The sequence below is a fragment of the Lemur catta genome, chromosome 20, assembly GCF_020740605.2.
Source record: "Lemur catta isolate mLemCat1 chromosome 20, mLemCat1.pri, whole genome shotgun sequence".
Classification (NCBI taxonomy): Eukaryota; Metazoa; Chordata; class Mammalia; order Primates; family Lemuridae; genus Lemur; species Lemur catta.
The window spans coordinates 21675324-21703146 of record NC_059147.1 but is presented as its reverse complement, the minus strand read 5'-3'; the positions used below and the strand labels follow the sequence as shown (position 1 = coordinate 21703146).

Below are 27823 nucleotides of genomic sequence, written 5' to 3'. Positions count from 1 at the left end.
TACAAAGGAGCAGCCTAAACAATAAATGATTCTTAAAAGCATTATGCAAAGCAGGAAGCCAGACAGAGAAGATTACATTCTGTACGATTCCGTTTATATGACATCTTGGAAAAGGCAATATTCTGGGACAAAAACCCAGTCTGCAGTTGCTGGGGGTTGGGAGAAGGATTGACTGCAAAGGGACAAAAGGAAATTTTGGAAGGTCATTGGAAATGTTCTATGTCTCGATTGTGATAATGGTAACACAACTGCATACATTTGTTAAAACTCACCAAACTGTGCCCTTAGAAAGGGTGAATTTTACTGTATGTAAATTATACCTCCGTTTTAAAAATCACTGGAAAAAATCTGTTTGGTTTGACATTAGCCTAGCTACTCCAGCTTCCTTTTGTTCTGTATCTGCTTGGCGTGTTTTTCCTCCATACACTTCCTTTCAGCCTTTTTGGTACTTACATTTTAGGTGGTGTTTCTTGTAACAACATTTAAGTGGATTTTTAAAAAACCAGTATGATTTTAAATTGTCACAGTTAATGCATTTATGTTTCTTGTGATTTCTTGGTGTCTTTGGACTTGTTTTCCTCCTCCTGCCTGTTAATTTCTGTCTTGCCATTTTTGTCTTCTGTCTCTGACTAACTTTCCACTTTAAGCCTGTGTCTGGCCTGCCTTTTAAAGAAAAGTCTTGATGAGTGGAAGGTATCTTTGGCTCGCTGATTATTTGATAATGGAGTGTGAAATTCTGCATCCAGTGATGTGAAGAGAACAAGAACTTATTCACCAGCTGCCTGACTGTGTAGATTTTGTTTGGCTCTGCACTAAGTTTTATAGCATGCCCATGTGTTGGGTTTACTTTGTGTGCTCACAAATGGCCTTTGAATGTGCAACTCTTTAATGACAAAACAACGCAAAACATTTTTATTGCGAAAACCTAGAGTGGGATATGGTGCAAATACTTGTTATTTTGTAGAGGAGAAGGGGAGATGAGGACCAGGTTGATTTTGTTCCATTTCTTTAAAATTTTGCCTTTTTTAAGTTTTTACCTTTAAAACTGGTAAAAAAATGTTTTTAATTTTAAATCAAAGCATGCATTTTTTTTTAATACTTAGAAAAGAATGATCAATTGGAGACTCCTGAGGACTTACTCCTTCTTCCATCTAGTTTGATGTTTTTTGGGGGGAGGGTTCCGGGGGAGTGGTGCTGAGGCTCTGGCCCAGACTCCGTGGCCAGAGCCCTGTGTGCTTCATTCATCTTTGTGTCCTTAGCGGGACCTAGAATAGTGCTTTGCCGCACGTAGCAGCGACTCAGTAAATATTTGTTGAGTTGAAAGAGTCTTGTGTTCTCGTTCCTCATTTGCCAGAACTTTGGGGTGGGTCTGGCTACTGGTTTTCATTCCTTGGCGCCCCGACTCCTGAGATGTGATGGTTTCAGGGGCACAGGGCGTGGGGGACACCTTTGATCAGAGCTGCCTTGCGCTTTCCAAGGCTTTGCCTAACCGCCAAGAGTGTGGCGGGCTCCCACTGCCTGCTCAGCCTTGCTCGTTTCGTCTGTTTTTTCTTCATGATTGATATTTCCATATGGAACACTTTTCATGGACTATTCTTTTCAAATCCTTGCAACTTTAGAGGTTACTATTGGAATCAGAGAAGTGTTGACACATAAATAAGTCCTGTTTGGGAAAAATATGTGTAAAGTCCATGTACTTTAACTCTACCAGAAAAGAATGTTATTTACTTGTATATAGTTGTTCTAATTCCCAAGTGATTGTTGAATCTTAGGAATGTGTGTCTCCTAAGAACATTAGGATCACTGGAATGTGGCCCTTAGAGATGGGCTCCCGATTCCACAGAGCTGGAACTGAGAGATAGGGTGCTCAGGAGGAACTGGGCTGAGCCTGTTACCTCGCCACGCATGCATTTGAGATTTGTGTCTTCTTCCGTGGAAACTGTCATTTATTCGTATGCGTTTTCTATTGCTGTGTAGAAATCACCACAAACTTAGGGCTCAAAACAACACTCACAGTTCTGTAGGTCGTAAATCCAGCACACCGTGGCTAGATTGTCTCTTCAGGGTCTCAAAAGGCTGAAGGAAAGGCGTTGGCAGGGCTGCATTCATATCTGGAGATTCTACGGAAGAATTTGTTTTAAAGCTCATTCAGGTTGTTAGCTGAATGTGGTTACTTGCAGTTGTAGGACTGAGGTCTTCAATTCCTTGCCGACCATCAACTGGGGCCTCTGTCAGCTCTTTGAGCCCACCTGCCTTCCTTGTCACGTGGCCCCCTCCACCTGCAAGCCAGGAAGGGTGTGTCCAGATCTCCAGTGTTTGGAATCTCTCTGGCTTTCTCTTCTGCCACCTGCAGGAGAAAGCACTCTGCTTTGAGATGATATAATTAGGTGAGGCCCACCTGAACCATCACCCTTTCTTAAGGTCAGCTGTGCCATGTGACATAACCAGGGTGTGGAAGTCTCATCATAGTCACAGGCTTTAGGCATTAGAGTGGGGTATCTTTGGGACGGGGTCATTTTAGAAATTCTGCCTACCGTAGAGCGTGTCTCTCTCAATCCCCATGTTTAATCACTTGCCTAGTCTTTTCCTGTTGGTGTTGGAATGTGCTTGAACATTACAGCTAGAACAAAACAAAACAAAAACGTGCCAGATAAAATTTGGACTTGGAGATAGCATTGTAATTTTAGTATGTGCGTGTGTGTGTGTGGGCACAGTATGAGTCTAATGAAATGATTTTTATTTCTGGACCCTGATATTAGAGGCTGATTTCACACGCCATTTAGGGCCAGGCTTTCTGGAAGACAGTAGCTCTGACAGTGCCTGATACCTGGTGCACCGTGGATCCCATCCTTTGGCTTGGGTTCCTTTCTTTAAAGCAGTGGGGGAGGTGATGAGTACTGGATTGGAAAGAACGTGCAAAGTACTAGAGATTCCAGGCCCAAGAGTGCTTTGGAACCTGAGAGCTCGTGTCTTTCATTCGTTGATACTGTGGGGCCAGGGACATGCTAGGTGCTGGGTATACAAAGGTACACAGAACAGACATGGACCCTGCCCTCATGGACCTGATTAGAGACAGACACTAAACAAATAAACATATAAAAATATGTAATTACATATAGCAGTACCATAAAGGGAATGATTAGATGTCATGAGAGAATGAAAGGGAATTTACAGTAGTCGGGGAGACAACAGACTTTAGACCGAGATTTAGTTTAGGAGCCAGCTAGGCGAAGAAGAGTCCTGGAAGTGTACGCCAGGCGAGTAGATGAGCAGAGGGTCCGAATTTTCTTCAGTAGGAGCTGAGAGAGAGATCTTGAGGAATGTCCATTGAATGCATTCTTTTTGGAGCTCAACTCACTCCTGCTGAAGTCCTGCCTTAGTGATTTGTCATGTCAGAACACTTGGAAATAATGCTCCGGGACACTGTAGTCCCCAGTTCCTTCGAGGTCCTGTGTGGTCCTTTCGGGGCTGCTGCGGCCCAGGGAGGCAGTGAGTGGGCCGGGTTCAAACATGCTTTGATACCAGTGGGAAAAAAGTGAACACACTCTTCTGGTCCACCTGTGCACGCTGGCGCTCCAGATCCCTTCTGTATGTTAGTGGAGGCCTATGGCCGGCAGTGCTTGTCTCTTGAGTTGTGACAGCATCCCATGGCCTTGTAATTCAGGTTCAGGTGATCTCAGGTCCGAGGACCAAGCATGTGCTGCCGTCTCTATTCAAGGAGCTCGAAGCCACTGACTCTGGCACTGAGCAGACGAACACTTCCCCTCTGGACTTGAGTTCTCTTTCAAGTTTGGGTGGCTGTTTGAGCTTTCTTTCCAATTAAGCCCAACATCCAACCTGGAAGTTGATGAGATGAGCCACAGCTTATTGTACATTCTCTCTTAAGATGAATTTCGTAGTCGAATCCGCCACCCGTGGAGAGGATTGCTCTTTACTCCAGGACGAGCAAAAAAAAAAAAAAATCATTTGTCTTTCTGTAATTTGGAATGGACTTGGCAGCAGTTTTATTTTTACCTTTCCTGTCATTTGGGAGGCTGGCAGCCTCAAGGTAGGGTGTGGAATGGAGCCATAAATTACCCTCCCCATGGCTAGAATGGGCCCATTTTAACTCTAATTAAGCCTTTCTCCATTCTCTCCTTGACCCCCCTCTCCATTTTTTTCTTAGCTCACATTTGAGTGTGGAGGAAGAACTAAGGAGGGTGTAGGTGGGAGCAGGTTTGCTCTATCGACGTCTCTCAAATGGTGGAGACCAGTTGTTTCCCATCACTGCTTCCCGTTTCTTTTCCACGCTTCTATTTTAAGTGCCTGTGTCTTGCTGGTTCTGTCTTGCTGGAACCTGGCCCAGCTCCACTCAATTTTTTTTCCATGCTGCTATTAAAAGACAGTGACCAGTTAAGACCCGCAGAAGAGGGACAGGGTTTGAGCACAGGAGCCCTCTAGGTTCTAGAAACCCCAGGCAAGTATCGATTGCCTAGATTGGAAAGTAAGATGAGTTTTAGGTGTATCAGGCAATTTTAACTTCCATGTTTGCTTTATATCAACTGGAAGAAGACCCGTAATCAGTTGTTACACCCTGAAACTTCTCTTTTGCTGAACTTGAATACCAACAGGCCTGAATCTGGGGTCAGTGAACCTCCCTTTCATATTCTGGATTTCTTTTGCCAAGATAGAAAAGCACACTTGGTACCTGGTATCCAGCCAGCCATGGATTCTTAACACTTGGGAGGATTGTGTCCCTGAGTTTTAAAGAATCTCCATGTTCATCAATACAGAAATGTTTGTAGGGTCTGGGCATTTTACGTAAATCACATTCCCATCGAGCTTCTTGTTTTCTGTTGTTTTGAGCAGATCCTCTCACCATAAATTACTTGCCTTCAAAAACCTTTGCTCACTTTTCTTTTTTCTCACTCCACAAATTGCTTTTTCAAATTATTAAATCTGTTGAGGTACAATTTATAAATAGTAAGATCTATCCTTTCTAGTAGTTCTATAAGTTTTGACAGAAGCATACAACCAGGTAACCACTGTCATAATCCAGATCTAGAAAGTTTCATCACCGCAGAAAGTTCCCTGTGCCCCTTTGTAGTCAACCCCTCCTTCTACCCCTCCCCACTGGCAAACACTGATTTATTTTTGTTGCCTAAGTTTTGCCTCTTCCTGAATGTCATAAAAAATGGGTGATAAGCTATGTGGCCTTTTGAGTCTTTTACTTAGCATAATGCATTTGTGGTTCATCTGTGTTGCTGCCGCGTATAGGTAGTTTGTTCCTTTTATGTGCTGACTAGTATTCTGCTGTATGGACATACCACAGTGTGTCTATTCAGTCACCAGTTGAAGGACTTTGGGTTGTTTATAGTTTTTGGTAATTATGAATATAGTCACCATGAACATTTGCTTTCAGGTTTTTGTGTAAACATATATTTTCATGTCTCACGGGTAAATAAATATCTAGGGGTAGGATTGTTGGTTTGTATGCTAACTGCATGTTTAACTTATTAAGAAACTGCCAAACTATTTTCTAAAGTGAATAAACCATATTACATTCCCTCCAGCAACATATGGGAGACTTCCAGTCACTTTGTATCCTCTCCAGCATTTGTTACTGTCAGTTTTTAAAAACTTGGTCTGTTCTAATAAGTATGTAGTGGTATCTCATTGTGGTTTTAATTTGCATTTTCCCAAGAACTAATGTTGTTGAGCATCTTTTTTTTGGTGCTTCTTTGCCATCTGTAGATCTTCTTTGGTGAAGTTGCCTGTTCAGATCTTTGGATTATATTTAAAATAGTGGATTATTTTTTGATTGTTGAGTTTTGGGAGTTCTTTATATATTCTGCACATAAATCCTTTATCAAATACATATTTCTCAGTCTATGGAATGTCTTTTTCATTTTTTTATTGATCTTTGTATATGATGAGAATTTTTCTTTTTTTTGACAGTGTCTTTGGAAGGAGTTTTAAATTTTGATAAAGTCACAAAATACTTTTTTTAAAAAAGTTTCACATTTTATTAGATATTTTTGTTCACCTACAAATTTGTTTCCCATTTCCCCCTCTCCCCAGCCCCTTGCAGCCATCATTCTACTTTCAGACTCTGTGAGTTTGACCACTCCAGACACCATATAAGTGGAATCATATAGCACTTGTCCTTACGTGACTGGCTTATTTCACTTAGCATAATGTCGTCAAGGTTTATCCATGTCGTAGCATGTGTCAAAATTTCCTTCCTTTTTAAGGTTTGATAATATTGTGTGTATATACCACATTTTCTTTATCTATTCATCTGTTGATGGTGGGTTGCTTCCACCTCTTGGCTATTGGGAACATTGCAGCTGTGAACATTGGTGTGCTAATATCTCTGTGAGACCCTGCTTTTTTAATTCACTTGGGTACGTACCCAGAGGTGGAATTACTAGATCATAGCGTGATTCTGTTTTTAATTTTTTGAGGAACCACCATACTGTTTCCCCCAGCAGTTACACCATATTACAGTCCCACCAACAGCGCGCAAGGGTTCCAATTTCTCCACAGCCTCGCCAACACTTGTTATTTTCTGTTCCTTTGATAGTGGCCATCCTAACGGATGTGAGAGGATATTTCATTGTAGTTTTGATTTTCATTTTACTCATGAGTAGTGGTGCTAAGTGTCTTTTCATGTGCTTGTTGGCCATTCATGTGTCATCTCTGGAGAAATATCTATTCAAGTCGTTTGTCCATTTTTCAATCAGGTGGTTTTTTTTATTGCTGTTGTTGAGTTGTAGGAATAAACTGCTTTTTAAAATCACTTTTTAGGCTGGGCACAGTGGCTCAAGCCTGTAATCCTAGCACTCTGGGAGGCCGAGGTGGAAGGATTGCTTGAGGTCAGGAGTTCAAGACCAGCCTGAGCAAGAGCAAGACCTTGTCTCTACTAAAAATAGAAAAATTAGGTGGGTGTTGAGGCACACGCCTATAATCCCAGCTACTTGGGAAGCTGAGGCAGGAGGATCACTTGAGCCCAGGAGTTTGAGGTTGCAGTGAGCTACAATGATGTCATTGCACTCTAGCTAGGGCGGCTGAGTGAGACTCTGTCTCAAAAATAAAGAAATACATAAATAATCAATTTTTAAATAAAGTATATGATAGACTTATCAATCTTAAATTCTGAGCCTCCACCAAATTTTGAATTCTACTTTTTAATTTAGCAAAAAATTTTATTTTCTGGCTTGAGAGCTGTTCCTTTTTTGGAAACTTCACTTTGTTTTCACTTATGTTACCAGTGCTAGGCTTGGCTTCCTTGTCTTTCTTTCCTTCTTTCTTTCTTTTTTTTTTAAATTTTAATTGTGGTTAAAAGCACATAACAAAATTTACCATCTTAACCATTTCTGAGTGCACAGTTTAGTGGTATTAAGTAGATCCCTATAGTTGTAAAACAAGAGTTCCTTTTCTTCTTTTTTAGACAGAGTCTTGCTCTGTCACCTAGGCTAGAGTGAAGTGATGTAATCATAGCTCACTGCAACCCAAACTCCCGGGCTTCAGTGATCCTCCTGCCTCAGCTTTTCCCAAGTAGCTCGGACTACAGGCACAAGAAACCACGCCTAGCTAATTAAAAATTTTTATTTTTAGAGATGGGGGTCTCATTGTGTTGCCCAGGCTGGTCTTGAACTCCTGGCCTCAAGTGATCCTCCCACCTCGGCCTCCCAAAGTGCTAGGATTACAGGCGTGAGCCCCTACACCCGGCCAAGGCTCCCTTTTTTAAACCAAAGAAACAAAATTAATTTTTGTTTAATTACTCCTCATGGAACTAGTGCTTATGTGATAATGGTCAGCAGGCTTTGCTGAGGGGCCACTGCTGTGTTGTGAGTGGCTCCCACATACGAGCATTGTGTAGTGTGATGGAAATTTGTAGCCGAGCAGAATTAGAAATCACTGCATTTCCGCTAAGGCGTATGCTCCCTGAGGTCAGGGACTCTGGGGTCAGGCCCTCCCTAGAACAGGGCCTGGCACTCAGAAAACAATGCTTGAGCACAATTCAGTGGCCTGCGTGAAAGGCGAGGCAAGATACCCCGAGGCACCCAGGTCTCTGGCCGTCAGGGTGCGGCTGAGGACACAGGCCAGTGCTGTGAATGTCAAAGCTTACATGCCAAGGGACCGCCAGGAGCCTTCTCCTGGGGACCTCATCTGCATCAGAACCACTCCAAGGACCGTGGGCCCTGGCCTTGAGTGGCTTTCCTTGGGGATGTCTCAGTTCCTGAGAGAGACTTGGGGAAGGACACATCGGCTTTCTGAGAAGGGCAGGCTGTAAGGACAGCTGAATTTCGGTAGTGAGGTGACTTGAAACCATGCGTGGAGTTTGGCCCGACTGGCACGGCCATTCAGTCCCCTTCTGACTGCCCCAGGGTCTGCATAACTCCTTCCTGCCCCCCAAATGGTGCCCCCCAAATGGTGCCCCCAGTGGGATCAGGCCAAGGTTGAAGTCCTGGGCAGAGCTGAGCCGGGCTGTCTGGCGGGGTCCGGCTCAACTCACCCCGTCAGCCCGCATTTGTGCTGGTGCTGTTTTGGCCAGTGATGTGTGGTTTCAGCCTCCGGGCCAGCTTTTAATCACTACACGATCCCGTCTTTTAAGGGTTGAGTGAGTTCTCCAAGAGAGGAAACGGCTGAGGAAATTTCCCTCAGATGTTGAGGCTTCTCTTCCTTCTGAGTGTCTTATGTTCAAGGTAATACAAGAGCAAAGAACTTGGAACTGCAGATTCAGGGCAAGGGGAGAGTCTGGGGTATGTGTGGTATGTGTGTTGGGGGGTGGGTTGGCCACGGGCAGGGAGGCGGCAATTCACGCAAAGTGGTCCCAGCTGCCCCTGGTTTACGGGCTAATCCCAGCCCTGCTCCAGCCTGTCATTCAGGGTCAGCTGCTATCATTAGTGGTTAAACATTTCTGAAAGTCTCTCTCTCAACTCCGGCCGCATGGCCTTTCGGGGAAGGGAGGGAGGGGCCCAGAGAGTGAGGGGGACCCACCCTGTTGTCATGCCCAGCTGCTCTGCAGAGGGACAAGGAACCCGGGGGCTGGAAGTAATCATGGACTTGTCACGGCCCGTGTGCCTGGCGGGGTCGATGTTGCATTTTCTGTGCTGCCCACGCGGCCTGCTTGCTCCTTGAGGGGTACAGCCGTCTCCTGGGGGCTGTGAGCCCCAAATCAGAGCGGCTTTTTGTCCTCCAAAGGGGATTCTTGGCCGAAATAAACCTTCTATTAACCAATTTTCTCTCTTGCAAGCTCTCTGCCCTCACCACATACATACACATACACACAGCCACCAGTTTGCTGAAGACCGCCTGTCTCTTTGGAACTCGTTTGTGCTCTTTCTGCTTTCGATGAGGAGTTGTGGTAAAATGCTTAATGCTAACATTTCTTCCCATGAAGTGGGGACTTTGAAATATTTTGCTTTGACTGAGGTGTGGTTGACAGCTTTTGATTTATGAAATTAGCTCAGGGAAAAATAAGATGGAAAAAGAGAGTCCAAATTGAATCTTTATTTCCACAGCTCAGTCGTACCCTCGCTCCATTTTTAACTGCCACGCAGTATTTAGGTATGAAGGACTCCAGAGTTTGCTAGCTTTCTCCTTTTTTCTTTCTTTCTTTTCTTAATTTCTGGCTCAAGAAAAACATTTTTTTTCTTTTAAAAAAATTTGGTTTTTTTTTTCCTTAGAAGGACACAAGGAAGGACACAAGAAAAATCTAGAAGAGCACAAAAGAGCATCCAAATCCAAAGATAATCACTGTTAACATTTTAGTTTATGTCCATCTTGTCAGAAAAATCCATTTCTTTCTAGAAACCTCCCGTTGATTTTGTGGTAGGCTTGTGCCAACACACTGGGCTAGAGACTCTCATCAGTGTGGGCGTTCTGGTGGGTGTAGGTCCTGCTGTCAGGAACTTTCTGTTATGGGTCTTAATCTCGCCATTGGCCAAGTGACTGGTGAAAAAATAGCCCAAGAGAAATTCAGCTTAAGTCCAGGCTTTCTACCCCAGCCTCCAGCCGGAATGCATGGGCTTTTGACATAAAACTGCCTAGATTTGAATCTTTGTTCCTGCTTATTTCCTGTAGAGCTTCTCTGTGTCTGTTTTCTTAGCTGTAAAATGGGGATAATAGTAGTAAGGTACCTTTGGGGTTCCCATGTTAAATGAGAAAATATATGTGAAGTGCATAGCACACATGGTGCCTGGAACATAACGTTACAGCTCAGTGAACACTGCATACCTCCATGGTCGTTATTATTACTCTTGTTGTTGAGACTGACCTTACTGCTCCATGTCACGCGTGGTGTAAATTGTCCCTGGGCCTCTGTTTCTTTGCCGGGGGAGAGTCAGTCTTTTCTTTACGGAATGGTTGGTATTTAAACCCTCTCACTGTTGCAAAGTAGTGTGTAATTACTAAGTAGTAGAATAATCTCCTTTGGTGAAACAGAAACAGCTGAACCGAAGGGCAGGGAGGCTTGGACATGTTCACTGAGTGAACAAAGTCAGGCTACACAGGGAACTTGAGAACACAAGTTGCCTTGTTGCCTTGTGTTCTCTGAAGATGTCAGATAGGTTTTTCTGCTGCTAGATTCTACTGTTTTCTTTGTAATTTAGCTCCATTTCTGCTTTGTTCTCATTTACTTGGGTGGACTGTCGAGTCATCTTTTCTAGTTAAAACACGTCAATATGTGCACGGACTAAAATTGTTTAATGCCTCTTGACTTCTATTCCCAAGAGAGTCGTCTTTGCAGCTATAGAGAAAATTGATTTGGATGCGTTTTGGGCTCTTTTTGCTTAATGGGAGAAATATTTCATCTGTCACCTGTCCAGTGATTCTTGTTTATGTCTAACATTTGAGCCCAATAAAAATAATGTGATGGTCACAGGATATTTTGCCAGTTGTTTCAGATGTAGGGGCAATTCACTCTGGATTTGTTTACTTCAAGTGGAAAAGTTTGCACAAAGTTGTCTGCTGAGCTTTCACCGGGAAGGAAGCTTCCCTGAGTTTCTCTGCTTAGAACCGGCTTCTATAAAGTCAAAAGCTAGAGGGGCTGTTAACGGCCTTGTATCCAATAAATAGCGAGAGAGGGAATACGATGACTTAGGTAGGAAACAAGTCTTTCTTTCTCATAGTAACTTATGTCTGTCTGCTTTCTGCTTTGAACCCCCAGGACGCACAGACATTCATGTGGCTCGGCCAGAACAACCACAGCAACCGGCGAGCAAAGCCCCGGCGCTAGGAACCGTCACCGCCAGCCCAGCAAGAACTCAAGCCACAGTGGCTTGGCCAATGGCACAGGTGAGTGGTGGCACAGCACACCAGCCTGCACTGAGGCAGTGGGTGCTGCCCTGTTCTAACATGGACTTCGGGCTCTGTTTACCCTGCCAGAATAAAGAGTGGGCGAGAGAAGGCTCTAAGACTAAAGTGGATTTGAATCCATCAGTCTTGCCATTGACCCATCTTCTGTCTCTGGCTTATTCTGTAGAGCCAAGGTCAAGCTCCACATTACTGCACTCTTGGTCAGAATTAAATTAAAAAGTGTTGTTTTTCTCTCCATTTCTTATCAACATTGGATTTCATGTAGGGGAGGATATCTTATTTATACAGGACGCATTTTTTAGTTCCTTAACTGGATGAAATCATCAGACTAGGGGAGAAGAGGGCTAAGTATTGTTGCCAAGAGCTGTGTTGGAGGAGGCGGCAGCACAGCTGACCGAGTTGGGATGCTGACCAGGGGGGCAAAGGCAAATCGCCACTGGGGAACATGCCATGGTCGTGCCAGTGAGGGTCCCCTTTGCAAGGAGAGAGTTAGTCCTGTCCACAGCCTCACAGAACTTCTCTGCACTTGACTCTGCTTCCTTGTAAGTGGGACGGGAAGGACCTAATTTCAGAACAAATCATTTTTTGTCTGGCTCTCTCTCTGGCTCATCGGGACAGTGTGAGAAATGAAAAAGGTAAAAAAAAAGGACCTATTCATTTTTCTGAGCTTCTCAAAGACTGTTGAATCTTTAGTGACTCCTGGTCATTTGATAATTTGTCTTAATTTGGGGCAGTTCGGAAGAGACGTGGACGTTTGCTTTCATAAACTGTAGGTAGAGGAATGCAGGTGTTTGACTTGGTAAGTGACACTGAGGTGGTTTTGTAGATACTTGTGATGGCAGAGGTGTGCTGTGAGGAACAAGAGATCTGGAACAGTAGTTCTTCAAATAGCGTTTTCAGGGCCTTGTTACCTGACTGCTGTGTGACAAACTTATTGAGTGAAAGAAATCTATTTGGGTTACTTCGTAATAACTTTCAGTTCTCTGGCAGTGCCATATGGGGACTTCAGAGTCCCTCTGGTAGCTGATGTTGCCTGGTTACCGTGTTGTCTGCAGTGGACCACGGGCATCCTGTGTCCCACAAGGCTCTCTGTGAGCACAGTGTCCTGACTTCCTGCGTGGAATTTGGGACCTGCCTGAAGGAATTGAATTCACTAATGAGCTTGCCCTGGGCCTTGGGGACAAGAAGGAGCTGCAGGTGAGGAGTCCTAGCAGCTGCTTGGTGCTCCTGTGCCGACCTCCATGTACATGTACTAGAACATCCAGTGGTAGCTTGGCCTGGCCTTCCCGTGTGTCTGAAGGAGACAGTGAGGTGGTGGCCATGAGCTATGTTATAGAGAACCATGCGCAGCTCTGTGAGCACCAGGAAACACACTTCTCTCTTTGAACAATAAGTCGCTTGTGGAGGAGGGCCAGCGTTTACCAGTAGGGAGGGGAACTGGCGTTTTGAACCAGTTGTTTCCCGGATGTCATGGCCAACCTACCAACCACTTTCTTCTTCCAGGGGTGTACGTTATCGTGATAGTGGTTTACCTCAGCCATCTCTGCTAGTCTTAAAAAACTGTGGGTAAATTGGCTTTGTATGGTGATGGTCTTTGAGTCATTCTCTTTGGCCATTTAAACAGATGTGTATTTCCCGTATCTTTGTTTTGAGTTACCTTTGCTTATTATCTATATCTCCAGGAACATTCTACTCTAGCAGACGAGGCAGGTGCCACCCGGGTCTTCAGGAAGCCAGGGGTCTTTGACCGCAGACTGCCTTGGAAGTGTTTTACGGTGGTATATCTGAATGCCCAAACTCTTCTTAAAACCCGTCTGGGGAGGGCCATAGTTGTATTTGAGGGATTTGTGCCCACTAAAACACTAAGGCCTTGGCTTCTGTCTCTCCCCTTTCTGCCGTGATGACGGTTCACGGTTCCCTCACAGGCAGCCCGGCTTGCGTAGGCTCTAGAATGTCTATGCAAAGGGTACAGAAAGACGCCATTTTGACTGCTGGGAGCAGGCAGAAGCTTCCATCCATGGCAGTGCAGGCCCAGGAGGGGGTTGCGGGTGTGAATGAGGCCATCTTCACCCCTCAGTGTGCTGCTGTGAGAACCGTGAGGAGCGGTTCCAGGCCGGCGGCGGTGGTGAGCCCTGGAAGAGTTTTCACAGACACACAAGATTTATTTAGCAAGCTCTCTTGGCTGCATGCTGCAGTTAATGCATGAAAAAGAAATTTGGGGCAAAACCAGAGCAGAGTTCCAGGTGGTTTTGTGTGTGTGTGTGTGTGTTGTCTCAACTGTAAAGTATCCATTTTTATAAAATGAGAGTGAATGGCAGCCTGTCTGTATAAATATTATATTTCTAAGTTTTAGAAGTGGTGGAATTGAGAAATAAACGAATGGCATAGCACTTCATTGAGACTTGTGTCGAATGATTTACTTCCTAATTTTTTACTGAAAACTTTACTCCCCACCCCCAAAAAAACCATTACATCTCTTACTCCTCCTCTAAATGTAATTTCCACGCACATCAGTCAGGAGTCGCGCTGGCTGGCTGCGGTCGGGTCCTGACTGCTGATGTCTAGTACGTGTATAAGGCCCAGTGACTCACTGGGCCTTTGCTTTCTCATTTATAAAATTAGGGCAAGAGCATATATATCTCATAAATTGTTATAAGGATTAAATTACAGGCAGACCTCGGAGATATTGTGGGTTCAGTTCCAGACCACTGCAGTAAAGTGGAAATATCCCAATAAAGCAAGTCACATGGATTTTTTGGTTTCTCAGTACATATAAAAGTTATGTTTATACTATACTGTGGTCTTTTGAGAGTGCAATAGCATTTTGTCTAAAAAAACAATGCACATACCTTAATTAAAAATACCTGATTGCTAAAAAAAAGTGCTGGTGACCATCTGAGCCTTCAGTTAGTCATACTCTTTTTGCGGGTGGAGGTTCTTGCCTCAGTCATGGCGGCTGCTGACCGACCAGGGTGGTGGTCATTGAAGGTTGGGGTGGCTGTGGCAGTTTCTTAAAATAAGACGACAGTGAAGTTGGCTGCTTCCTTTCACAAAAGATTTCTCTGTGGTGTGTGGTGCTGTTTGATAGCATTTTACCCATAGTAGAACAACTTTCAGAATCGGAGTTAATCCTTCTCAAATCCTGCTGCTGCTTTATCCACTAAGTTTATATAATATCTAAATCCTTTATTGTCATTTCAACAATGTTTACAGTGTCTTCACCAGAAGTAGATTCTGTCTCAAGAAGCTATTTTTTTTGCTCATCCCTAAGATGAGCATACTATTCAACTCTTCAAGTTTTATCATGAGATTGAAATAATTCAGTCCCGCCTTAAGGCTGCATTTCCATTTCTGGCTCTCTTGCTGTTCCCACCACTTCTGCAGTGACATCCTCTACTCAAGTCTTAAACCCCTCAAAGTCATCCATGAGGGTCAGAATTGACTTCTCCCAAACTCCTGTTCATGTTGACATGTTGACCTCCACCTATGAATCACAAATGTCCTTAGTGGCATCTAGAATGGTAACTGCTTTCAGAAGGTTTTCAATGGACTTTGACCAGATCCATAAGAGCAGTCACTCTCTCTAGCAGCTATAGCCTTATGGGATGTATTTCTTTTTCTTTTCTTTTCTTTTCTATTTTTTTTTTTTTTTTTGAGACAGGGTCTCGCTTTGTTGCCCGGGCGGGTGTCGTGGCATCATCATAGCTCACTGCAACCTCAAACTCCTGGACTCAAGTGATCCTCCTGCCTTAGCCTCCCAAGTAACTGGGATTATAGGTGTCCGCCATGATGGCCAGCTAATTTTTCTATTTTTAGTAGAGATGGGGTCTTGCTTTTGCTCAGGCTGGTCTTGAACTCCTGACCTCAAGCAATCCTCCCACCTTGGCCTCCCAGAGTGCTAGGATTACAGGCATGAGCCACTGTGCCCGGCCAAGGAATGTATTTCTTAAATCATAAGACCTGAAAGTCGAAATGACTTCTGACCCATGATCTGCAGAATGAATGCTGTATCAGCAGGCATGAAAACAACATTAATCTCCTTATACATCTCTGTCAGAGCTTGAGGTGACCAGGTACATTGTGAATGAGCAGTAGTATTTCAAAAGAAGTCTTTTTTTCTGAGCAGTAGGTCTCCATTGAAAATATTCAGTAAACCATGCTGCAAACAGATATGCTGTCATCCAGGCTTTGTTGTTCCATTTATAGAGCACAAACAGACTGGATTTAGCATACTTCTTAAGGGCCCTAGGATTTTTGGAATGATAAATGACCATTGGCTTCAACATAAAGTCACCAGCTGCAGTCCCTAAAAAGAGATTCAGCCTGTTCTTTGAAGCCTTGAAACCAGGCATTGACTTTTCCTCTCTAGCTGTGAAAGGTCCTATATGGCGTCTTCTTCCAATAGAAGGCTGTTTTGTCTACATGGAAATCTGTTGTTTAGTTTGTAGCCACCTTCATCAGTGATGTTAGCTAGATCTTCTGGGTAACTTGCTAGAGCTTCTCCATCAGCACTTCCTGCTTCGCTTTGTATTTTTATGTTATATAGATGGCTTCTTTCCTTAAACCTCATGAACCAACCTCTGTTAGCGTCCAGCTTTTCTTCTGCAGCTGCCTCATCTCTCTCACCCTCCATAGTATTAAGGGGAGTTAGGGCCTTGCTCTGGACTAGGCTTTGACTTTAAGGGAATGTTGTGGCTGGTTTGATCTGCTATCCAGACCACTTAGACTTTCTCCCTATTGGCAGTAGGGCTGTTTTGCTTTCTTATCATTTGTGTGTTCACTGGAGTAGCACTTTTAATTTCCTTCAAGAACTTTTCCTTTGCATTCACAGCTTGGTGAACTGTTTGGCGCAAGAGGCCCAACTTTCAGCCTGTCTTGGCTTTCAACATGCCTTCCTCACTAAGCTTAATCATTTCTAGCTTTTGATTTATGACTCTTCCTTTCACTTGAAAACTTGAGGCTATTGTATGGTTATTAATTGACCTAATTTCAATATTTTGTGTCTCAGGGAACCAGGAAGCGAGAGGAGAGGGAGAGATAGAAAACAGCTGGTCGGTGAAGTAGTCACAAGGTGCACATTTATTGATGAAATTTGCCATTTTATATGGGTCCCAAACAATTACAATAGTACTGGGAACATCGAAGATCAGTAGGCACAGATCACCATAATAGATATGTTATAATAATAAAGTTTGAAATATTGTGGGAATTACCAAAACGTGACACAAAGACATAAGTGAGCACTTGCTGTTTGAAAAATGGCACTGATAGACTTGATAACTAAAACAAAAAACATGTGATAAAACAAGGTATGCCTATATATAAAACCACACAGCGCTTGGCGTGATGCCTGGCACGCAGCTTTTATCTTTAGGAATAATTTCATGTAGATATAATTAAGCAGCATGAATGTGTGGTTTTTTTCACTTCTTTAGTTTTTTTATACCTGGTTCCATGTATCTACATGCTCTTCTTGATTATTAAATATTTTTTAAAAGTGACCTCATACTCTTTCACAATTAATATGCCATAATTCATTAACCATTTTCTCAATTCTTTTGTATTTTCTTATTGTAAAACAAAATCTTGCCTTTTGCATCTTTGCATGCAGCTTTGTTTCTTCTTGAGTGAAATTTTTGAATGAAAGGGTATGTGAATTTTAAAAAATGAGATCTAATATATATTACCAGATTGCCTTCCAAGAGGATCAATCATATGTCCAAAACAGTGTAAAATTTTCACAGAGTGGTATACGAGGTTTATTTTTTTCTGCAACCTTATATGTATTGGTTTATAATTTTTGCTAACACTATTAAGTACCACCTCATGTTTTAACCTCATTGCATTTTCTCAATTACTGATTCTTTCCTCCTGTGTCTCTTTTTATAGTGTTTAATTGTTTGTCCCTTAGAGATTTAGAGGCTTATTTTATTTTTGAGACAGAGTCTCGCTCTGTTGCCTGGGCTAGAGTGTAGTGGCATCAGCCTAGCTCACAGCAACCTCTAACTCCTGGGCTCAGGTAGCTGGGCCTATAAGTGCATGCTACCATGCCCAGCTATTTTTTTTCTATTTTTAGTAGAGATGGGGTCTTGCTCTTGCTCAGGCTGGTCTCAAACCCCTGACCTCAAGCAAATCCTCCTGCTTCAGCCTCCCAGAGTGCTAAGATTATAGGCGTGAGCCACTGCACCTGGCAGAAGTTTGTTTTAGAGATTTATATAAGCTCTTAGTATATTCTAGGTACAATTTTTTAAAATTATGATAAAATGTACATAGCATGAAATTTACCATTCAAATCATTGAAAGTGTATAATTCACTAGCATTAAGTACAATCAATTGTTGTGTGACTATCACTACTACTACCTATTTCCAGAACTTTTTCATCATCCCAAACTGAAACTCTGTACCCATTAAACGAAAACATTCTCCTCTTGCCCCTGGTCCCTGGTAACCTCTGTTCTACTTTCCGTCTCTATGAATTTGTCTAGTCTAGGTACCTCATATAAGTAGAATGAGTTATACCTTGTGTCTGGCTTATTTCACTTGACATAATGCTTTCAAGATTCATGCATGTTGTAGCATGTATCAGAATTTCCTTCATTTTTGAGGCTGAATCACGTTCCATTCTATGTATATACCATATTTTGTTTATCCATTCCTCCATTCATGGGCATTTGGGTTGTCTCCACCTTTTGGCTATCTTGTGAATAATGTTACTGTGGACATTGGTGTACAAATGCCTGTTTGAGTCCAAGCTTTCAGTTCTTCTGGTTGTATACCTAGGATTGGAATTGCTGGATCATATGGTAATTCTATGTTTAACTTTTTGAGGAACCTCCATACTGTTTTTCCACAGTGGCTGTATCTTTTCACATTCCCAGCAGCAATGCATGAAGCTTCCAGTTTCTCCATGTCCTTGCTGACACTTGTTATTCTCAGGCTTTTTTTTGGGACAGTAGCCATCCTATCATCCTAATGAATGTGAAGTGTCTAGGTGCAAGTTTTATCTGTTATATTTATGATTATACATTCCCCCCATATCACTGTTTTCTATTTTATTTTACCTCTGTGACTTTTGTAGAAAAGGAGTTAAAAAATTTAAAAATAATTGTGTCTGAGCATTTTTAAAATGTGTGTAATTTCACCTTTTGCTTCAGTAAGTGAAAAAGTTCTCTTGTCTATAAATGAGGTAAATCCTGTTTTCTGTTTACTTTTGTTCCCTATGATGTTATGTTAAAAAAAAAATATCCCCTTGGAATTTATAGTGATATGTGATATATGTATCACTATAACATATAATATCAGTATAAATATATATATGTGTATATGACATATTATTATATATAGGCATATATATATGTACATATATATATATACATATATATATATAAAATGAGAGCTAGGTCTAAGCTAATTTTTTCCTACATTGAGATCCTGTTATCACAGAGACATTAGGTAAACAGTTTCTTTTTTCACTGTGATTTTACTTAGTGTTTGTCACTTACCACATTTTTATGTACAGTGAGAATTTGTTTCTTGTTTTAAGTCCCATATGATTTTGATTATTGATGTGTTACAGTATTTTTTCAATATCTAGAAGAGCTAGTTCTACCTTATTACTTTTCTCTGTGATATTCTTGAATAGTTCCTAAATTTTCAAATTTATGAAAATTTTTGGATTCTTAGAAGCATGGTGGAATGTAAGTGGGAATTGCGTTAATCTATATATTAACCGGGGAAGGATCTAACCTTCCCGTCAATCAGGTAACATGGTATGGCTTTGTCCATTTTTAAGTTTCTCTCCTTTTTTCCCATGTTTTAACCTTTTCTTTATGTAAGCCTCACTCATCCCATTCCACGCTAATTATAAAGTCTTTTTCTAGTTCTCGTTGCTCTTGAGGCAGTATAGTTGCTTGTGTTCCGTGGGTGAGAGATACTGACTGCTTTACTGTGGATTGTATGTTATGAGCTGAACTTCATTAGAAAAAGCTTCTGTTGTTGGCGAGGCCTTCTACGTGCCTGAGTGTAGAGGCTGCAAAGACCTGAGTGTACGCCACGAGCTTGTGCCACACCACACGCACCTAAGCATCTTGGAACACACAGTAAGCTGGCAGCGTGTCTAGGATTAAGAAAAAGTATTTCCAATTCCTGATCTTTTTTTTGGCTGTGACTAGATTATGTCTCAGTCCTGCATGAATATGAGGTTCATAAAGTCAGAATGTTTAACCAGCATCACAGAGAGAACCTTGTGAAGTACCCACAGTTGCAGGAACCAGAGCCTGTGCATGTTACCATGTTACCTGCACGGGAAGGAAAGCCCCCAATTGAAATCCCGTATGGGAAGCCATCTGTGCCATCTTCATCTTCCTCTCCCCCGTTTTAGCTCACCGTGTTCTGTGTTTGAGTACTGGTTCACTACTTGCTGACTGCATGGCCCCTCTGTGAGTGGTCCCTCCGTGAGCCTCAGTTTTGTCTTCAGTGAAATGGGAATAATAGTATCTTGCTTATAAGGCCACTGGGAGGATAAATGAGCTAATAAAAGTGAACTTACTAAAGGCAATGCAGGATCCTGGATTGGATCATGGAACAGAAAAAGAGCATTAATGGAAAAGCTGGTGAAATCCAAAAAAGAGTCTGGGGTTTAGTTAATAGTAATATACTAATTAATTTTTTTTTTAGCTTTGGAAAATGTACCAGGGTTGTGTAAGATAGTAATATTAGGGGAAACTGGGTGAAGGGCATACTGTTTTTTTCAACTTTTCTATATATCCAAAATTATTCCAAATTAAAACCTTTTTGTTTTAAAGAACCTGCTTTGCAAATGATATTGTTACACAAATGTCAAGTGATTTTATTTCAAATATCTTTCTTTTGCTAGATTATTAGGTTTATTGAGCAAGTATTTATTGAACAAATATTTCTTAGATGCCATTTTGCTAAGCAGTATGGACAGTGTAAAGAAATGTAAGATAAGGCCTCCATCCTGTAATCTCTTCCAGGGAAAAGAGTTGAAAACGCACCTCAGCTCAGTACAACACAGCTGTTACAGGGGCTGTGTGGCTGAGTAGCCGAGACCACAGGGCTGTGGGGTCCACGAAGGTGGACGCTCGCTGTGGGCTGCAGTGGTGGGGAGGGCGTCTGGGGAAGAGGCTGATGTGAGCAAGGAGACAGCAAGAACACAGGAGTTGGCGAGTGGAAGTAGTGAACAGTGAGGAAAACAAATTTGCCCTTGCTCTCAAGAGGGGTGCAGTCTTTTGGGGGAGATAAGGTGTATACATCAAGTAACTAGGATTAAAAGTTAGAGGACATTGGCTATGTTGAGGACATTGGCTATAAACTTAAAATGTAAAATAACAGCAGTTCTCTAAGGCATGATGAAATTGTAACCCCTTGTCTTTGACAGTCCGGTTTTTCTCTCTATGCGAAGCCCCGTGATGCTTGAGTGAGGTGCCCTGTCACTGGTTTACCAGGGTGACCATGGGCCAGCAACTAGTTGTCAGAACTTAATTTCTTGTAACTATAAGCTGTGATGGGGTGGATTTCCCTCTGAGGTTCTTTCAAGCTCTCACGATCGTGTATACACACACAGACATACACACACACTCTGAAAGCAGAAGAGTATAAGCATGGACACAGAAAGCTCGTCAATGCTAGGACATCTGGCTTTCATATTTCTCTGTTGCCAAATCTGAACTCCAGGTGCAGCATGAACTCTTAAATGGCTGAGCTACTCTGGTCAGTCAGAGCCTCCTGGATAGCTCCGTGGACATCTGCAGTCCTGGTGGGAACTCTTCTAACTGGATCTGCAGCTGCATGAACAATCAGATCCAAATGGTGTCGGTGGGAGTGTCTTCTCCATCGGCATGCCATAGGGTTCTGCTTTTGTTCTTTTCCTGGTCAGCAATTTCATGGTAATTATTTTAAATAATAGTACATGTATGTTATTAAAACTTTAAATGTATAAAAGGTTAAACAGTATAAAGAATGCCTTTTACCTATTCTGCCAGCATTCCAGTTCTTCCGTAGAGGCAACCACTGTTGTCTTTCTTGTGATTCTTCCAAAGATGCTTTTTGAATATACAAGAGTATGTGTGTATATTCTTTGAAAACACACGTGTGTACATATACAGACACACACACAAATGATAGCACATTATGTACATTGTTCTGCACTTTCCCATTTAATAATTATCTTTGTTTTCCATAGTACTTGAAGCCCACTTGAAGAGCTCTGTGCCCCTCACCTCCTCCAACTAAGTCTAGCCAAGGATGGGGACCATTTTAGTATTATTAAGAACATTATCACAGTGGATTGAAATATTTTAAATATGCTTAAATCCAGTACCTCATAAGGATTTTTAAACAAAAAATCTTTGTTGTTTATTTTTAGAGGATACAAGGAAATCAACTCATTATTCTGAAAACTGGCAAAGGGAAAGAATCAAGCATTTCTTCTGATTTTCCTTCCCAGACTGAATCTCAAGGTAGCCAAATGGTTGATGAGAGGAAGTTTCTCTTGATGAAAGTATTCCAGCTAATAAGCAAGGAGGGCATGATAGAATTAGGATATTACGATTTTACAACCTTCAAATGAATTATTTAATTATTTAAATCTACTTGGGAACTTTCTTGTTTATCTATGCCTTCATGCATCAGTACCACATTGGTTTAATTGTTGTAGCTTTAGAGTATGTTTTAACACTTTAAAGAACAAATTCCTCCTATATGTACATATAGGACTCTTCTTTAGAATTTTCATAGCTATTCTTGCATATTTCAGTTATCATTATAAATTGTTAGAATAAATTCATCTAGCTCTGCAAAAAAGTCATGATATTTTCAAAAAATTGGAATTGAGTAAAAATTTATAGATTTGAATAGAAAGAATCACCATCTGTTGTGTTTTACTAGCTCGGCTGAGATCGCATGGGAATATAAATATAAAGGCATGCTTTTCTGTTGGGGAAACATTAATTGCACAAGATTTAGTCATTTATTAAACAACTTACTTAGCCTGTATGCCAGACAGTATTTCACATAATGGGAGAAAGCTGGTGAATAAATCGTAGGCAGTTTCAAGCCTCAGGCTCGGGTCCATTTGTTAAGATCAAGCTGGCTATCCATCTCATCTTGTGAAGAAATATTGTTTTCAGCAGACCACCAGTCTCCTGTGAGCCAGTAGGATCATGTGGTTACTCAGAGTTTTTATAACGTTGGGTTGAATTAGAGGATGTGCAGAGAGAGAGAAGTAGAGTGAGTGAGGGATGTAAGCTCTGGAGCCAGACAGCAGGGTGGGAATTAGATGCTCTAGCACCTTGGCAGTTTTTTTTTTTTTTTTTAGCCTTTCCAAGCCTTAGTTTCCTCAACTGTAAAATGGGGGATACCGTTTGTACCTTGTGGCGTCAGATACAATGTGAGAGGTTTGTGTGAGGCTTAAATGAGATAATGCAAAGTGCTTTGCACCTTGCCTGGCCCGTACCGGTGTTCCGCAAATGTCAACTGGTATCATTTAAATTGCTGATCTGATTCTGCTGGTCTGGTGGTATCTGATTTACTACATTCAGGTCCTGATATTGTCATGTAGGAGAGGCAGTAGAAGAAGATATGTAGAAGAGGGCAGCCAGGTGGTAAGGAAAGGGGTGGCCTAGAAACATTTAAGACATAGTAGGCCTTTTTACTGGAAAGGAGAAGACTAATGAGAAACAGTGGCCAAATACTTACTTTGAATTGCTTTGGGGATAGCGGTGGGGGGACTCAGGCCAGCCTGTGGAATTCGGCTTAGGATAAGAAGAAACTTTTTGGCAAGTTCATCTGTTCACCAGCGGGATGATTCTGTAGCGAGCTCCCTGTCGGAAGAAGTGTTCGAGAAGAATCGGGGTAGCCATTTGTTAGGGAAACTACAAAAAGAAATTTTGAATTAAGAAGCAGCTGAGGCTAAATGGTGACTAAGGAGCTTTCCTATGAAATTCTAATGTAAATGTGCACATATGCAGTCACATATGTGGAAAATTCTCTGCATATGGCTTATACATTTTCAAAGAATCACAGTCCTTTGAAACTTGTTTGATCCTTTTTTGAGTTAGAGGATTTTGCAATGCCTTGGGGTCCTTGTGACCATAAGTGATCATCAAAGAAGTGAAGAAATAGGGAAATAAGGAGACTTGGGGACTAGCTTATTTCACTTCTGTTTCTCTGTCTATTGTTATCTCAGAGACAAGTCCCTTAGCTTTTGAGCTCCTTCTTTTTCATCTAGAGTACTAATCCTTGCTTCCTACTCTGAGCTCGAGTCTTTAAAGGAACAAGCACATTATTGTAAGTTTTCTGTCTCTTACGGTGTATGGAGGTTTTTGAAGGAAGGTGCTATTTGTGTCTAGCAGACAGGTGGTAAATTTAAAGAAAAGAGTGTGACCCTATAAACTTGGCCTTGCTCCATGTAACACCAACACTTTCCTGTTACGTTCTTCTTTCCTGCTATGTTATTGCAATGAATGTATCCACAGTATGTTAGAAAGACCTGATAAAGTTATATAAAAGAGGTAGTATTGAACATTTTTATTTCAGATTCATCCCCTGATTTTTTTTTTTTTTTGTACAGGCACTATTAACTTGCTGTAATTTCCAAAGTTATGTTTTGTAAAACTTTTTGCTGTTGCCCGATACAGGCAGGGTAACATTGTAGATACTGTGTTAGCACATTAAATGAAAAGCCTCGTAAGTATGAACAGGATTCTCATTCTTAGTTGAACTTTAAAGTATGATTTGTGCATCTTCAGTGAACGATGAACCCACAGCATCCGCTGAAGCTGAAGAAACTTCTGTGGTTGGCGTGACATCCCTATCTGCCACAGCCTTGAGCGTGACCCCGAACCCCAACACGACGTCTCTCCCTGCTCCGGCCACACCGGCTGAAGGAGAGGAACCCAGCACTTCGGGCACTCAGCAGCTCCCAGCGGCTGCCCAGGCCCCCGATGCTCTGCCTACTGGGTGAGTAGCCTTCTGTCCCCTAACAGCTCTTTCCTCCCCAAAGACTGAAGCTTCTTCACCAGGGCAGAAACAACGTGGTTATGTATTACCTAGTGGCCGGTGGTCTCTGGGGAGGCTGCAGCGCACAGAAGCAAGGGAGGTGTGGAAGAACTGCTTGTTCTGCATAAATCTTAAAAAGAATTTCAATCACCTGGGGCAGAATCAATGCCACCTTATACTGTGACTTGAAATAAGCAGCTTGACTCCAAGAGTGTGGCTCTTAGGGAACAAGGAGCTCATTTTGCCTTTCTGAATCGCTGGAAGGTGATTGCCTAGATCTTGCCTAGGAAACAGCTTTTCTCTCTTGAATTTTATCTTATCAGCCTGTGGAGGACTTGGGCTTTAGGCTCTGAATGGTGCTGTATGTTATTCCCATAGCTGGGGCGGATGTTAACGTGGGCTGCAAGTTTTCTTGCCATCCCTTAGTTCAGAATTAAATCTGATGTCAAAGACCTTGGATGATAAGAAGATGGCCCTTATCAGCCAAAGGGAAGTTCAAGTTTGGCTCCATAGTGAGTGGACCTGGGGAATCACAACTCTGGGTCTGAATCCACACACCCCCTCCATATGACCTTGGCCAAGGGACTTCCCCTCCATGAGGTGGAGATAATCATGCATCTCTCTCCAGGGAGTTGAGGGACTCAACTTAGATGGGAACATGAAGCACTCACTGAATGGTGGGCGTCACACCTGGTGAGTGGTACTTTTGCAGTGGCTGTGAAGGAGCAGTAGAGGGAGACCATTGCTTCTGAACTGGGACATGCATCTTATCTCAGCAGCTACTGACCACGGCCAGGGCCAGCCCCGCCGTCCACCCTGGGTAGCTGTGTGGTACGGAGGAAACCCAAGTCCCCATCGCTCCCGTCACCAGCGATTGGCTAATGTTGGCCTGGTGGTGCGTGTGTCCTCTGAGCCATTATAATTCATGAAGGAGACGGAAGGACATAAGGCCTGTTGCTTGATGTACAATGTGCTGTATTGTTCTCAAGCCACTTTCAAAAACCCAATTGTTGAAACAAAAATCCTAAATCTCAGGGCATATGTGATTTTTACCACATACATATTATATCCCCAGCAGTTGGCACGCTACGTAACTCATGACTCAGTCTGCTGAACAATTGAAAGTTATTGCAAATAATTCTTCATAACTCAAACCTGGAGAGAATTAGCGGTCTTGAGAGGCAGCTCTGAAAAGTTTTTCTGGGAGGTTTTTGATTCTGTGAAAAGACTACTAACCATTTGTTTGTATCCAGCTACTCCCCGCGGAGATTTCTTTTTCTCTTTCGTATGTGGTAAGGAATACTCGAAAGACCTTTGTTTGGTTTGTAATTTCAAATCTGTATGTTATAATTTGGGGGGAGCAGAGCGGAATCATTTTGGCAGAAAGGAGAGAAAATGGCCGCCTGAGTCCCCTGTGAGCTGTTTGTTTTCTTTCCGCTGAGCAAATGCCTGGAAGGCCGGCTTCACTCCTGTGTCAGTCACAGGCAATTAGGGCTAATGGCTCAACATGTCTTTATGTAGGGCGTGTGTGAGGGTTACTGTTCTTGAGGATTGGGCACTTCCTGTTTCCAGGCAGCTGGAAAACTCCAGGCTCTGAAAACGCTCTTTATTCTAAGTCTGGCAGATGCGGTGGCCCAGGGAAGGCGATTCTCCTCCCTCGTCCTGCCAGAGGCCGAAATACTTTTCCGAGGTAGAGTTTGAACAGCATCTTCTGCATGGAGCATTCAGAGCGTGACGGGGCCCGTGTGTGGGTCTGGGGAGGTGGCTCCCCGCTTTAATGTATGTGACAGTCCAGAGCAGGCTATTGGAGATTTGTTCTCCAGCCCACACAGTCTTCTAGGTGCCCATCGCTAAGACGACTGGGCTTACTCTGGCACTGTGTGGGCCGTTGCAGAGCCTGGGGGTCAACCAGCCCTGCTGAGTGTGTAATAGTGAGGGCAGCAGGCCTGCAGTTGGCTGATCGAAGCCAGAGAGGGCACGACATCTGCAGGTGACCCTTCCAGCTCACAGGCCTGCCATCCCCACCCCAGTTAATTTACAAGGTTTGGGACACCCAGGCAAGGCGGGTTATTAATTTACCCTTGGTGTCTTGGCTTCCAGAATCAGGGGATCCATGAGAGAATGAAATCTGTCATTCTAATTCCGATACCAGCAGAGGGTGTGTTGTGGCAGAGGGATTCAAGTGCTATCACCTAGGAAGTGCACCCGCGTGAATTTGCAGAATGCCTTCGTCTTTCAAGAGGATATATAAATGCAGCATCTCAACTGAGCATCTGCTAGTGCTCAGGTTATATATTATAGATTTTACATAATTCATCCTTCCGTTAAAGAAAATACTCTTTACCGTTCAAGAGATGTCAGGTCCAGGGGTGGGCATGGCAAATGCAGTGGGCAACAAGGAATGGTCTTTGCCCTCAGACTGTTTACAGGGCTGGCTCCGGTCACTCCAAGTCCCCTGGCCAGGTCAGTGCATCCATTCCCTTGCCTTCCTCTGGGATGTGGTGGCAACTCCCCTGTCTGTATCTTAAGCCCATTCCTCTCCCGACCCACTGCCCGAACAGCTCCACCTGGGGGTCTTAACCCAACCTGTCTGAAATGGAACATACCAGCTTACCCACCCTGTCCTGCCTAGGATCTGGTCTCATTCCTGATAGTGGCACCATCGTCCACCCAGGTGACATCTGGCCATATATTTTTCACCTCTCCCTGACGTCATCCAGGCATCATGCCCTGCCCCTGGCCCTCCAGGTTGTGCTTTCTCAGCTTCTCATACTTCTCCTTCTTAGCATTTATCACAAGTGTCATTTGAATAATGATTTATTTTTATTTATTTATTTAGAGACAAAGTCTTGCTCTGTTGCCCTGGCTAGAGTGCTGTGGTGTCAGCCTAGCTCACAACAACCTCAAACTCCTAGGCTTAAGCAATCCTTCTGCCTCAGCCTCCCGAGTAGCTGGGACTACAGGCATGCACCACCATGCCCAGCTAATTTTTTCTATATATTTTTAGTTGTCCAGATAATTTTTTTCTATATATATATATATATATATATATATATATATATATATATATATATTTTAGTAAAGACGGGGCCTCACTCTTGCACAGGCTGGTCTCGAACTCCTGACCTTGAGCGATCCTCCCACCTCGGCCTCCCAGAGTGCTAGGATTACAGGTATGAGCCACCGCACCTGGTCTGAATAATGATTTATTGAGTGGCTGCCTCCTCCAGCATACTGAAGTGCTATACAGGCAGGGAGTGTGTCTTTCTTCTTGGTCCTGTATGCCCAGGACCAGGGACGTAGTGGGACTCCAGAAAATAGTTAAATGAAAGGATGATTCCATCTCTTAAATAACTCTCAAATCTGCCCACTTTGCTGCTTGCTTTTGCAGTATTCCAGACCAAATTACTGTGATCTGTCACTCAAGTGACTGTTCTTGCCCTTCCTCGAACTATTTTAATGTCTTTAAATAAAACTCTGAGCATGACCTTTCACCAC

General features: G+C 42.8%; 1 protein-coding gene across 6 annotated transcripts in view; it reads left to right on the top strand.

The window, feature by feature from the left end:
• WWP2 (WW domain containing E3 ubiquitin protein ligase 2) overlaps positions 1 to 27823 on the top strand; it is a 128958-nt gene that overhangs the window by 66367 nt on the left and 34768 nt on the right. For 5 of the 6 annotated variants that reach the window (XM_045533361.1, XM_045533362.1, XM_045533363.1 and 2 more), the window contains exons 7-8: positions 11156 to 11283; positions 24076 to 24286. In XM_045533361.1, coding sequence (XP_045389317.1) covers positions 11156 to 11283; positions 24076 to 24286 — 339 coding nt within the window. Of the gene's footprint in view, positions 1 to 11155; positions 11284 to 21707; positions 21787 to 24075; positions 24287 to 27823 lie in introns of those variants that run through there. The other variant, XM_045533365.1, reaches the window with a different exon arrangement.